Here is a 14,980-nt window from a genome sequence, read left to right on the forward strand (position 1 = left end):
AATAATGAAACAGCTGTCGTCGCTGTTAAAGAAAAACCTACTTCATGTCTGTGGTTTTGAGAAAGATTCATCAGAAAATCGCTTGAAAATCTTCGGTGAGCGCTGCGCCAAGATTTCCCTCTGGGGGGGGGGCTCTACCTGACAGCGTCAAAACAAAGTGAGGAAGTGAGCTATACTCCTGCAGCTGATGCTGAATGAGTGAGGGGTCTGTGCTGAGGGGAAAAGAGGCGCTTTGGGATCTGGTAAGCCGGACCAATTATCGACCAGCTGCTGGACGAGTGATGGAAAGAGTTTTTAAACCCTCAGGTGTGCAGCAGAGATATTTTCTGATCAAAATGAAAAAAAAGCAGAATGAGGAATAATAATAACGACGGTGACAGCTCGACACTCCGGGCCTGGATGGATGTTGTGATAAACCGGACCACAGTCCACGGTGAGTTCAAGCACCAGCGACGGTGACGAGAGGAAGTGAGTGCAGGCCAGAAGCCAACAGAGCAACACAACACGTCTTTCCTTTTTAGAGTCACTATGGCTTCCGACCAAACCGTTTCTCAAAAAAAAAGCAAGGTCGAGGTTCCATTTCTGGTGCGAGCATGCACGCCCGCCCCTCTCACACTTACACACACACACACAGGAAGACGCAGGCTCACACTGCGAGCGCGGTCTGTGTTGCATTAAGCGCTGAAGCCAAAGCAATGAAACAAAAACCGCGGCCGCAGAAATGTTCACTTTGCCCCAAAGGAGCCTGAAATTCAACAAAAGACACAGAGGCTGTGAAATTTCAGAGCAGGTTTTGTCTTTTTCTGACAAGTGAACACATTCCTTCACCCCCAAAGCAGAGCGACCTGGGCTTTGTCAAAGGCAGTAAAAAACGCACCGCAATAAAAACCATCTTTCTTTTTTTTTTTTCTCCCACTTGAGACTAATACAAAGCTACATGCAGATATAACTCCAGTAAGACACACTTACAGATGTGTTGTGGATTTCATTTTCACTTTTTATGATTAGTGGCAGCCTTCCTTGTAAGTTCTCTCAGCACACAAACACGTTCTCACTGATGCTCTGTGTGCTAACAGCCTGTCCAATCTGTATATTATTCCCAAACCCGGCTCTGTATAAACTTCATTTCTTCTCTTCAAACGGCCTGTCAGGGCGTGTTATCTGTGCAAGAAGTGGAGTTCCATCAAAATGTAATTATTTCTTGAACAGGCCACATGACAAGCGAACGACCTGCTCCAAAAAAATTCCAGCTCCAAAAAAAAAAAAAGAGGGGGGGGCCGCTGCAGCCAAAAAACAGAAAGACATTAATAGCTTCAAGATCCTCCATGGTTCGACATACTCTGCAGAATCTGCATCATGTGTTTCTGCAGAGACTACATTATTGCAAATATGAGCGCTCTCCTTCTCAGGAGCGTTTGGTCTCCTACAGAAGTGTTGAATGCAAATACTTCGATGAGTCTGGAACCAGAAAAAGCCAAAACCTGTTGGCTTTTTCCAGTCCCCAAAAAGCTGATAGAAGAGCAAGGAACAGAATGGATCAACTTTAATCATAGACTGTAAATATTAATGTTTGAAGTCTGAGTGATGTCACCCATCTGTTCCTGCAGGGGGCTCTGGAGGCTCATCAGCAGCAGCCGCCGTGCTGGAAATCCTGTCTCAGCCTAACTTTAACCACAGGCTGAGAGCTGGAGCTGAGGCGGGTTTTAACTCTCTTTACATTGCGCCCACCTGTCACTCAAGTCAGCTACACACCTGATAACACGTATCGTTCATAAAATCGAAACAGATTCATTATAAAAAAAAATCACCCCCCGTACAGTGTGTGCCCATGATGACAATAACTAATCAGACTTATTTGGTCTTTTAACCGGGCTGTAAACATGTTAATTTATGCAGTTTTTAAATGGGTGTGTATGTGACTTCCTGTGTTCCTGCAGCCAGCCTCTAGTGGACACTCGAGGAACTGCAGGATTTTGCACTTCCGCATCGTCTTCATTTTTTTTTGCACCTGAGGTTGCCGCTTGACTTAAACAGACGTAGCTGCTAAATCTTTTGTCAGTTCATAAGGCAGACATTGTAATGCTGCACACAGCCTCACCTAGAAGCTCAAAAGATGACAGACGATGTATCAACAATCTGACAGAGCTGCAGCATTTCCTGCTCAATTATCTCCTCGGAGGTTGATCAATAATTGCATTATTACTGGTTCTTTCTGCATGCTTGTGTGTGTGTGTGTGTGTGTGTGTGTGTGTGTGTGTTCCCTGTCTTTGGTTGCAGCACTTGATGTACCCAAGCGTCCGCCTTGCTTACAGTGTGTGCTGGCTCGGCGGCCATGTGTCTGTCTGTTTGAGAGATACAACAGGTCCACAAAAATGTAAAACAGAAGGCCGAGCCAGTCGTCTGCAGCATGAGCGTCTTTTAACATCGGTTTACAAAACGAGTCATAAACAGTGATAAGAGAGAGAGAGAGAGAGAGAGAGAGAGAGAGAGAGAGAGGGAGGCCATTCTCCTCCCGTTTGAACGAGCGACCAAAGACCTGCAGAAGAAGAGTGTGTATGTGTGTGTGTGCGTGTGTGAAGCAAAGGTGAGGAATAGTAAGACAGAGAGTTTCTTTCTTTTCCCGGCTTCGTTGGCTGGAAGCGAGACTAACAATGCTTCCCGCCTGCAGCTTTGAAGATGTCGGTTTTTATGAGAGACCGACGAAAGTCTTTGAAACATTAAGCAGACCATCAGCCACGTCTGAAAGGTACCAAACCGACATGACAGCAAGGAAACATCCAGGGGAAGGCCTGCAGAGCATCTCTGTTCAAAAACTGGCTTAGTATCTGGAATGAAAAGTGCACTGAATCTACGGTGCATCACCCCGGACCCCGCTCCTCAAATATGTATCCACAGGTCGAAATGATGCAACCCCCAAGCCCTGTGATTGGTCCCCCGGGTGTAGCATCTTATTTCCAGCATTTACAACCTTTCTGGTATCGCCGCCATATTCAAAACTCTGCAGAAGGAAATAAAAAACGCTAGAACGCTATTCATCAGCTCCAAATCCAACGTTTTAGTTGCCATGGTTTCCTGTACACAAAACAAGCAGAGAACGTTGCAGAACTTTAATACTGAACTTTTTTTTTTTTAAATTCAAGGAGGACTGATCCTGAGATCTTCCTGATGTTTGATCACACATGCACCTCACAGTTCTCACGCCGACTTCAAATTCACCCGGAGGTCGTACGGATAAAGACTGAGTGGAGTTGGGGGGGAAATTTTCTGCAGTTTGTGTTCAGACATTCAGCTCACCTCTGAAAAACTTCAAAAACTTTCCTGGAGTTTTGAGCATGTGTGAAAGCACCGCTACTGTAGTTCCAGCATCACTGCAGTGTTTCCCCCTACATGCATCTAGCAGCATAGGAGGTGCACCGCTGCTTGGCTCCAGCTTACCTCCTTAGAAACTGAAATGATATCAATTTGAGCTACAGACTCAAATGTGACCATCGTTTTTCTAAATTAATTATTCATTTTCTTTGGTACATTTCTGACTCCTCCCGTCTTTTGCCGTTTCCCACAAGCCAGGTTATGACAATAGGGTGGTATGTTGGTTGATTATTTTGTCCAATAAATGTGAGTAATTCTTTTCAACAGTTTTTTTTTTTTCATTGCACGCAATTAAAAAATCATTCCACTTCACCTCCGCTGCTACAACTCGAACCTACAGGGGAAACACTGCACTGAATGTTTCAAGGTGAATACACTTCCATATTTTCACATGCACAAAAACAACTACTTTTTACAATTATTCTTACGGGCGTCAAATCCCCAATGCGACCTTCTCTGCGCTCCTGTCAGCACATCTGATTGGTTTGTGATTTCACAGGCAGAAATCCTCCAGCTGCTTTAGGAGGAGAAGACTCCTCGTGTGCAAACAGACGTAAAGGAGTAATAACACAAACCCGAGAGCAGAGCCGCTTACTGTGGTTTCACTGAACTTACAGAATTAGTGCACAAACACAACTGTGATTTTTTTTTTTAAAGTGGATGGAAGGCAAAGAAAAAAGTATCTTCCTGTCCCGGCAGCTCTTACACTCAGAGGCGCCTGCTGGCCCACAGGCCATGGAAGTGTCACCTTTATTTCCGTGCTCCTCTCCTTCACACATTTTTCTCACCCCCCCCCCCCCCCCCCCCCCCCACCCCCACTCCCCCCCCCCCTTCTCTCTCTTCCTTACATCTCTTTCATTTTCCCCATTGTCGTCCCCCCGCCGCCCCTCCCTCGGGCCCTGCTCCTCTCTCTCCTCTCTGCAGAGCCGGTCCCCTCATTCTGCATGCCTCCGAGCTTCGCTTTCTAATCTCCCTGAATTATTCAAGACACCTTCTCTTCTTCTTCTTCTTCTTCTTCTGCTTTTTTGTTTTTTTCACTCAACACGTCAAGTAAACTGCACAAATGTGAGAACTGGAGGATGAAAACAGAATTACTTTTACAGTACATTAGCATTGGAAGAATTTATCTCCGGGGGGTGGAGGGGGGGGGCCTCTCTGACACCAGCCGGTTCTCATCAACGCAGCAATTAGCTGACACAGTTTCACCTTCCTCACTCTGAGAGACGAGTGTGGAGGAGCGGCTCTGACAGGCCAGGATGCATCCAGAACATCAGGAGGATATGAGTGTCCTCTGAGGTCCTGATGGAGGTAATCATCAGAGTGCACTTACAGTCGAGTCAAACACACACACACACACACACACACACACACACACACACACTCAGAGGACTGAAACGCTCCAGACCTTCAGTGGTTACTGCATCGAACGACGGACCCTCAGTCCTCCGGACGAAAACACGATCGCAACCACAACACCCTCAGATTTCTGTGCGCTACAAACTCATCCAACACACCTCATCTCTTTTTTTTCATTAACCGCCTTCACAGCAGAATGGTTTCTTCCTCTCTGCAAGATTTTAAATTTGTTTGAACTCATTCATAAATTTCTAAAATGATGAAAATCTCATGCTGTTTTGTCCCTTCAGGCTCTCCGTAGATAGTCGTCCTCAGTGTCTCCCTGTAGTCTCAGTGATGTGTTTAACAAACTCTCAGAGAGCTCAGCTGACGAGTCCAAAGTCATATCCACCTCAAGACATCACACATTGACCTCATGACATCACACATTGACCTTTGTTACCGTTCCTTTGAGCTGTTTGACGTCAGTTTAGAATCGCTAACCACTTCCTGTTTCTGGGCTTAAGTTCATGTCCTGAACTTCCATCTACATATCTATATTTCAGAATAAAAGCACGGTTGAATTCAGCGAGGAAAGTACTCTCAGATTAAGACAGTACAAACATATCAAAATAAAAGCATGGTTGAATTCAAACAGTGAGGAAAGTACTCTCAGCGGGAAACACATTTCAAAATAAAAGCCTAACATTTTATTATTTTTAAATGTGAAATAATGGAATTTAAACATGCAGTATGAAAAATGGAATTGTTTGACAGCCCTACTTATTATACATGTGCTCTTTAAAAACAATTACATTTCTTAGGAATTAAATAGAGGAAACATTTAATTTGTAGGATTTTAGGGAGTTGAGCCTTAACTGTTTTTTTGTAGTTTCCACACATGCATCACACAATTTCAATATCAAATTCAAAATAAATCTCTACTTTTTAATTAGATCAGAAATTTATCAAAACAGGGATTCTCGCTGCAGAACTTCTTTAATTTTATATTTTTTATTTAACCAGGTTTGTTCCATCGAGATTGAGAAACCTCTTTTTCAAGGGAGACCTGGCCGAGACAGTCAGCAACAAAAACTCAAAGTTACAGATGGAGGCACAAAGAGAGACAAAGTACAATTTACAAAAACACTCAATTCTTCATTAAAAGATAAAAAAACATCTATGAGTCAAATCTGGGAGTCTGCATCGACATCCTAAAGAATCTGCTTCCAGGTCTGAAAAACATTTGGCATGACTCTCTCTGCATGTGAAAAAAAACAGTTTTTACTACAAGGAAAAGGAAGTATAAAGGCCGATGTCATAAAGGGAAGATTAAACCTTCAGACTGAAGTTGTCACTTGCATGAAAAAACAAGAAAATGTCATTTCTGTCTCCAACTCATCACGAGTGTTTCAGGAGTCACAGAAAGCAGAGAGAGATTTCCACAGAGCTGAACGTGTTGATTTAGTAACACCTGTTAACTAGCAGTGAGAAAACGTCCGAAGCTTTCCACAAAGAAGAAGAAAAAAACACCACAAAGCGGACAAAAAAAAGCTTTCAAACAGCTGCTGCATGTCAGAGAGGCTGACATGTGTCACACACTCGTTCCCCTGCAGAGAGGGGGAACGTTTGGGTGTGTGGAGTCTCTCTCTCTCTCTGACGTTTTAAGTTTCAATCAACAACATCTTTCTGCGTCTCCTCCTCACTGATGTGCACGACGAGACACCCACCAACATCCAGTGTTTTTCTGCATTCTTCACAGTTTAAACAATTTATAGAAGATCAAATCATTCTGTTTAAATTTCAATTATATTTTTGGGAGGGAAGCTCCAAAACATCTCCAAACAGATCCAGGTTCAGGAAGTTTTCACCCTTATAGATGGCACAAAGTGATCGGACCCTCCACTCTTCATAAGCGGGTCAAAAATGAACCCGAGTTAGAATCAACAGTTTCTCTCATCCCTGATTAACAATTTCCACTGTGTAGTGTTCTCAGTATTATAATTTTGTCCACACTTGAAGACTTCCAGCTTGAATTATTTTTCATTTCTCACTTTTTCATGTTGCAAATTTACTAGAAAAAATACAAATATTGAAAGAAATCCACCTCACAGGGTCATTTCTGTCTCACTTTTACATCGAAGTGTTAAAAATCAACGAGCATTAAAACTCAAAGCACATTTAGGAAAATTAACACATCTTAATGCTCACTCTACTTTAAAAGAACCACAGAGTCATTTCAAACATTTGTAATATTTTCAGACTTCTCTCACAACCTCTGGGCGTCTTGATTGCCTGTCACCTCAAGAACCACCACACAAACTCAAACAGTTATTGTTCCTCTACACGGTCACTCAGCCGTCATCAAACACACAACCCCGACTCTCCAAACACACACACACCACCAAGGTCCAAACTGACTGATGTCATATTACCTGCTGGGTGTTTATTTTGATATTTAAGTCTCACTTGTGTCACCTTATCTCAGCTCTGTCACTTTAATTATGTCCAGGGCCCAAACCAGGGTTTAGACAATTGATGTGTCTTATTCAAGGCTTTTCCAGGCTGGCTACATTCATGCCCAAATGCTTCTAATTCAACTCAAGCTTAGACACCTGACCGACACAAACTCACACACATTTACTTCCTGTTTGGACAGTGAATGATCAGAGTGGTCCAGACCTCATTGACCTCCTAGCTGCTTACGGCCGTGATCATGTCTCAATGTCCTGTACAGTTTTTAATTTGTGGTTTGGATCTTAATTGGTGTATAGTTTATTTATTTTTTATTTAACCAGGTTGGTCCCATTGTGATTAAGAACCCTCTTTTTCAAGGGAGACCTGACCGAGACAGGCAGCAGCAAAAACTCAAAGTTACAGACGGAAATACAAAGAGACAATTTTACAAAAACTCTAAAAAAAATAGAAACATCTATGAGTCAAATCTGGGAGTGAGTAGTCCAAGGAGCCGAACTCAAAACATCGACATCCTAAAGAGTCTGCTTCCAGGTCTTTCATTTTAGATTTAAAAACTTTTAAGGACACCAGCTCCAAGTTAATAATTGTAAAAACATTGTACCTTTATCTTTATTTATATTTGATTCCTATATATTCTCATTTTATTTGCACACTCTTCTTCTACTCTTTTTACTGCTGCAACACTTGAATGTCTCCACTGAGGATCAGTGATGTTTTTCTTATCTTATTGAAGTCCTGTGGCTTTAATCCATTTGATCATGTGGCACCTGCTTTCTTAGAGAAACATTTAAACACCATGTTCTCTGCTGGTTTTCCGGTTTGTCTTTATATTAATTAGTAGTTAAAATAATTAGAAAAATATCTCAATTTAAGAGATTCTCACTGTCGTAGTTTTTTCTTTAAATGCACTTAAACTGAAGCCTTAATATAAATTAAAACAAGAGCTGAACTGCGTTAATTTTCATTTACGTTTTGGCGCTAAAATACCAAATAATCAGCACGTGAGGGATACATTTTAAACATTTTAAACTGTGATGTATTTACTTGATTTTGTACATTAATTAAGTAACGGTAATAATAAATACTAATGTGTGTTTAATAATCGCTGTGGAGAGAGATTGGTTCTGGATTCCTCTCGTAAATGAAAAGCATCGTTCCTGACTCTGCATGTTTGGCTCTGTGGTTCCGTTTGAGGTGGTTTCAGAGCTCCATCGTGGCCTCCAACAAGCTAAATGGACTGTCAAATTACATTTACGTGTTGCATGTGGCTGCCACGCAATTTAATGCTCGGGAAAAAAATAGTGGAAAAAATGTCGCTTTGTTGTGGTTTATGTTTAAAGGGGATGAAGGAATTTGGGATTAATTAATTGAAGGTGCAGAATTAAAATATATATATATATAAACATTTTTATTTAAATTAGTAGGTTATTATTAATATTATTATTTATTTCCTTCAACAGGATTTAAAAAGCAGATTTTAGCGTGACAAAATGTCCCTAATTTTAATAATTTCCCGATCTTTTTTTTTGCATAAATATTTCCCATGGACGACAGCTCGTCTTCAAAAAGCGAAAAGCATCATTTTCTATGACGGACACTGAAGATGGACTCACCCACGCACTCGTTGGCCTCCCGGGCTGTGGCTCTCTGCCACGGTCTGTCGTAGTGGAAAGGTTTGCACCTGTCGCACTCCGGCCCCGCGGTGTTGTGTTTGCACTCGCACACCAGACTCCCGTCCCGGTCCTTTACGCACCGGGACGCGTGGCCGTTGCACTTGCATCTCCCCCCAACTTGCAGGTCGGACACGGCGTAGAAGTACGAGTCCCGGGCCAGCTCCGAGTCGTCCTCGTTCTCGTCCCCGAACGTGTGCAACCGGCTGAAGATGACTTTGATGTCGGTGGCCGTGACCCAGTCCTGCAGCACCGGGGAGTTGTCAAAGTCGTGCGCGGAGGGTCTCCCGTCCAGCGTGCTGAAGGCGATGAGGCCGCCGGTCAGAGGGTACATGTCGGTGTGGGAGTCCGTGCACACGGCCTCCTGCTCGTTCTGCTTGGTGATCGCGGCTCGGTTCGGTTTGTTGTACATCTTCCGGCACTGCGTGGAGTAAAACTGAAAGGGCACCCAGGTTTTCCCGTAGTCCATGGACTTATAAATCACCATGGATTCAGGCCGCGGCGAGCAGAACTGCAGGCTCACGTAAGTCACCTCGAACTTCTTCCCCAGGGACAGAGTCAGGGTGACGTTCTGCGGGTACTGGATGAAGTTCTCCGACTGCCAGCACGTGAGGTTGTGCGGGTTGTTGAGGTCCGTGAGGTACGCCGGAGGATGGTACTTCCTCGGGTCCGACGCGTCGCAGGTGTGACAGTTCCTGGTCCTCTCGTCCCCTTTCTCCGCGGAGGTCACCACGCAGTAGCGGCTGGGGGTCTTGCCGCAGGTGCTGGACACCTTCACCTCCTTGCCGAAGGCGGAGTTGACGAAGTCCGGGATGCAGCGCCGCGGGTTGCCGTGCTCGTCGTAGCAGGGGTCCGGGGGGGAGGTCTGCGCCGCGAACAGGCTGATCCCGTAACCGGCGAGGGCGCACCGGCACGAGAGGGACGCGGCGAGCAAAGCGGTGAGCACAACATCCACAGCCCGGGTCATGGTAGCAGGTCCTGGTGGTCCCCCGAGTTAGTCTGCCGCTGAGGAGGAGGAGAGGAATGGAGATGAAAAAAAAAAAACAGATAAGTTTGCTGATGATGGATGAGCGATCTGAACATTTAGTTTCCAAACAAACACTTTCTTTTTTTCTCACATTTCTATGAAACCCACTTTACCTGAGGATGATTCCTGAAGATGTGAAACAGCGGCGATGTATCAGGAGGCTTTCCCTTCACTCCCAGCTCCTCCTGTGTAGATGTTTGTTTCTTCAAATCTGCTGCGTAAAAAACAGAGCAGCTGCTGGATTTAAGAGTCGCTAGTGTCCTTATAGCAAGTCCCACTCCTCCTGCCGGTCTTTACACAATCTCTCTCTCTCTCTCACTCTCACTCTCACTCTCTCCTCTTCCCCCCTCTCTCTCTCTCTCTCTCTCTCTCTCTCTCTCTCGGATCTTGCTTGGCACAGCCGTGGATCAGCTCATCTTAAGGAGGTTGGTGAGGTGTCACCAGGCAGAACAACGACATCCACTGGTGGCGCGTCAGATGGGTTTGTCTCACGATGGCCGTAAGTGAAGGATAAAAACATCTGGAACGAGCTCTGATTGATTACAGAGATGTCACACCTTCATCAGGAAAGCTGAAACCCTGAATGTAATCATTGAGATGTGTGCAGCGCGCGCACATAATTCATTTGTTTTATGACCCATCAAAGGAAATCAAAAGGCCCAGTACCATAGTCATCATTACAATTTTGCCTACTTATACTGTGCTGCTCGGTTTATTTAAATTGGTGATAATAGTTATATCTTAAGTAGTAAAATGTTGATACACGAGGCTGTGATTTGTAGTTTTTGCTACAAGATTTAATAACTACAAATGCTATAAGAAACCATAGAAGAAAAAGGATGAACAGAATTAAAATAAAAACCTTATAACAACCGCAAGTATTTAAGTTAACAAACCGTAAACAAGGTCACACTGTGTCTTTGTCAAAGTTACCGTAATTATTTGCACACTGCGCATCATTGAATTCATGACGATACTTCTTTGAATAAGAAATCCACATTTAACACTCAAACTGAGGAGTCCAAAACCAGGAGAAATTCAAATGGACAGCTGATTTTAAGAACAATAAATAAAAACACATCCCTCCCCCTTAAATAAAGAAAGAAAAGAAAAAAAGAAATAGAAAGTGTGAATAAAATAGAAGGTGAGCCTAATGTGAATCATTTAACATTAAATAAAAATGTTGATTTCAGACTTTTTTTAAACGACTTGGTAACTATTATTTCTCTTACTGAATACCCAAACTACACAATACTAATCACAGCAGCAGTAGAGTGATATTAAATTAATGAAAAAGTGTCTACATGTGAACTTTAGGTCTTTATGAATAAAGAAACATGGAGTCCACTTAAAGCTACAGGATCCCTCTCCTGTGAAGACTTCTGAGGGAAATGGAACTGTTGACTGTTTGCAGCAGAGGTAACAACGCCATCTCGTGGTCAGAGAGGGGTCATTGCATGTGAAGCGAGTTTAGCGTGTGTGTGTGTGTGTGTGTGTGTGTGTGTGTGTGTGTGTGTGTGTGTGTGTGTGTGTGTGTGTGTGTGTGTGTGTGTGTGTGTGTGTGTGTGTGTGTGTGTGTGTGTGTGTGTGTGTGTGTGTGTGTGGTTCTCCCAGGCGGTGGAGGTATAACACAGTTTATGAATGAGCAGGGAGATGTTTAGATATGAAAACTACTGAGACTATGACTTTCTGTCGGTGCTGACATTTTCAATAAGGAGCTTTCTCAGGTGTGTGTGTGTGTCTGTGTGTTTTAATGTATCCTCATATAGTGTCATGTGGTTTTACGTTATATATTTTATACATTCTTTACTCAGAGGACCAACTATAGGGACAAGAGTTGGAAATAAACAATAGCAACAAACTCTGTGTGCAGCACATCAGTTTCATGTTTTTTACTGAAGCTGTGTTAAATGTCATCACCACTAAATCACCATTCAGTAATAAATACATTACAATGACAATAAAACCTACAAAATTAAACAGATGTGGAAAAAAATGTGATCGTTTACAGAATCTAGTGATGGGAGTTCTGCCTCTTTTTCTGAAAAGTGGAGCAGGCAGAAGACAGACAGGATGGACTTTTCTCATCGTTGGAGGGTTTGTAGACGGACGGGGGACACATATTAGAGTTAGAAAAACATGGGGAAGAGGATTTTGCGTGATATGTGACCTTGAAATAATGTTCACACCGTCTGATACTCAGGCTTTACTTCTCTGTTTTTAAGTTATAGGCCTCTATATCTGCTCCTTCGTGGAAGAAAGAAAGAGTTCAAACCTTGAAGAGCTGCAAAGAAGAATTAAAGGGGACATATTATATTATAAAAATCCTCTTCTACAGTGTGTTTGAACATATATTTGGGTAACCTGAGAGTCTACTGACCCACAAAATGTGAAATAAACCCATCCAGTCCTTTGTTTGTGGTCTGCATAAGTCTTACAACACAGAGAAAAATGCTCTGTTTCAAATGTGCTCTCCTTGTGATGTCACAGTGGGATTCTGGTTAAAAAAAAAAAGTCCCCTCTCCTCCCCTGATATCTCCACCCATGGACTCCACCCCCAGCCTAGAACAAAACTTTTGCACAGGTCCGCCATTTTTATTCTCTCTACAGAGGAGTGATGTGTACCAGGACAAGGGGCGGGGCTCATTGCATTTAAAGAGACACACACACCAAAACGGAGCGTTCTGAGAGAGCTGGTTTATACAGGGTCACAAACCTCCTCTGGTGCTTGATTCATGTTATATTTTGACCAAAGCACAGCACAGATGTTTCATTTAGACCACAGGGGGACTGTTTGAAAAGGTGGAGAAGAGGGAGAATATGTCCTCTTTAAGTCATATTAAGTCAAGCCTCTCTCTCTCTCTCTCTCCCTTGAATCCTGATTAAACAATCACCAGCAGACCCTGATCAGAAGACCGGTCCTGCTGGTGTAGTGCAGCTTCTTAAGTTCTTTAATATAACGAGGTGTTCGACCATGCAACCCTCCGAAGATCTTTCCTCTGGATCCTGAATGAATCGGGGAGCCTCAGCTTGTAACATTCATCACAACAAGCTAACCACACAAACACAATAGTGCTACATGGTGCAAAGGGCAACACACATTCAATCTATTCTGATTGGCTCAAATGACTTCCTTTATCAGAAAGCTACACCCCCGTTAGGAAATTGTGGTAAAAGGAAGTCATATTAAAAAAAAACAATCCATTGAAAACAACAAAAAGAGAAGCTGTCCATTGTGGAAATCACGAGGAAGGGCTTTGAAAACGTCGCTTTGTATGTTAAAAATGCCAATACCGATAGTCACTGGATATGCTAATATGGGATATATTATCTGCCGATTAGTCATAAGCAGACCTACTTATTCCATACGTTCTTATGGGGAGTAGAATGCACATGGTGTTAATTATTTTTTCACATTAAGGGGCATTGAAAGCCTCCAGTCAGAGCGTTACATGAACTGATGACACTTGTTTACTGTCACTGTTTGTTTTGTCACCACACCTTCATCGTGTCAAGAGAAGGGGAATTCACAGCTACACACATTAATACATCAAATGTAAATGATATTCAAAGCAGGAGTGGGAAGGGAAGTAAGTCAGTGTTTCCCTGAGTGACCGGCTAACTAGAGAGAGAGAGAGAGAGAGAGAGAGAGAGAGAGAGAGAGAGAGAGAGAGAGAGACAGCAATAACATGGACCTGACACACTTTGTGTCCATAACACATAACACAGATATTAAACACATACACTGTAAAAATAAACAAGTCATGGCAATATATCCTCTTTAATTCATTGTCAGTTAATAGAAGTTAGTGTAAATGTTGTCAGGACTCATTTTTCCCCATCTTAACAAATGTAAAGTTTTCCAATTTACAAAAAGGATTTGAAGTTCCTGTGCCGATTTTGGCGCCCCCCTGTGGACACTAGGGCTGGGAATCTTTGAGTGTCTCATGATTCGATTTCGATTCTTTGGGGTCACGATTTGATTCAGAATCTATTTTCAATTCAAAACGATTCTGGATTCATGATTCATGATTCATGGATCTGATAACTATTTATGAATTAGTACATACTGGCTGAATTTATTGTTGCTCCATTTGATATTCAACTGAGTTAAAGAGCTAGCATTAGCACTTAGCAGGGAGTGACTGATTAGCCCAAAATAAACGATTTTTTTGGATGTTATGAATCGATCTAAAATCTCAGAAGAAGAATCTACATTTTCTTTTTCCCCACCTCTAGTGAACAAAGTGGTTCGTGTTATCTCTGTGCTGACCTTGTCCTGAACATATTTAAGTAAGGGTTTTTTTTGGATCAAAGGTATTTCCTACTTTCTTTAAACAATCAAACCTCTCACTCGCTGTGAATCTGTGATGTGGAAAAAGGTCAAAACAATCCCGTTTCTTCAGTGTGATGTTTAGCACCTGTTCTGACACCTAGCCCCCGCAGGAGCAATTTCAGGCATTAAAAATAACAATAAGGAAATATGCAACCTACATGCTGATGCTTTGTAGGTCATATTTATTCTAGTCTGTTTTTTAAGAATCTAAAAACTCCCCACAGGAACTTTAAATGAAAGGAAGAAGATCAGGGTCAACAATGTGTGGACAAAACTACCGAACTGTAAATACAAGGTGAGAAAACTAAAGGATTATAACTACAAGTTTATTTGAGTTAAAATGCTTTTTGTTTAGAATGACTACAAATTTGCCTCAACTTCAACTCAAATTCAGTTAACATAAAGTTTCAGGCAGCAGGGTGGTCACTGAGTCCTGCTCCACGGCGGCTCGTGTGTCGGCTGAGTGACGGCTCAGGCTTGTATCGTCATGGGTTTCAGACAGGCTGCGTGTTGTTAGCTGCATGTTTGAAGTTTGAAGTTTATAAACTAGACTTTTTAAATCTCCAGCACCTAGCGTTTTTCTGAGTGCCAGCGTGAAATTTCATGCTGGATTTTAGCTCGGGCTACTGAAGTTCCTCCAAGGTTTCCGACTTTGGGGGGGGGGGGTGTATGAAGACTGGCAACTCTGTGTTTCCGACTTCCGGGGTTCAAATGGAACAGATTACTAAAGTTTCTCTGAGTTTCTGAGTTAGAGTTCCTTCTTCA

The 14,980-nt window shown here is 42.7% G+C and overlaps 2 protein-coding genes across 3 annotated transcripts in view; one reads left to right on the plus strand and one right to left on the minus strand.

The window, feature by feature from the left end:
• The window catches only part of ntn1a (netrin 1a), a 77,218-nt gene extending 66,920 nt beyond the window's left edge, over positions 1-10,298 (minus strand). Inside the window, exons 1-2 of one of the 2 annotated variants that reach the window (XM_061062393.1) lie at positions 9,993-10,298; positions 8,796-9,857 (exon numbers count right to left, since the gene is read on the minus strand). In XM_061062393.1, the coding sequence (XP_060918376.1) occupies positions 8,796-9,819 (1,024 nt within the window). In that variant the 5' untranslated portion in view covers positions 9,820-9,857; positions 9,993-10,298. The remainder of the gene's footprint in view (positions 1-8,795; positions 9,858-9,992) is intronic. The other variant, XM_061062385.1, reaches the window with a different exon arrangement.
• Positions 1-14,980, plus strand: part of LOC132992838 (phosphoinositide 3-kinase regulatory subunit 6-like) — a 108,200-nt gene that overhangs the window by 25,319 nt on the left and 67,901 nt on the right. The window lies entirely within an intron of this gene.

The sequence above is a fragment of the Labrus mixtus genome, chromosome 2, assembly GCF_963584025.1.
Source record: "Labrus mixtus chromosome 2, fLabMix1.1, whole genome shotgun sequence".
NCBI lineage: Eukaryota > Metazoa > Chordata > Actinopteri > Labriformes > Labridae > Labrus > Labrus mixtus.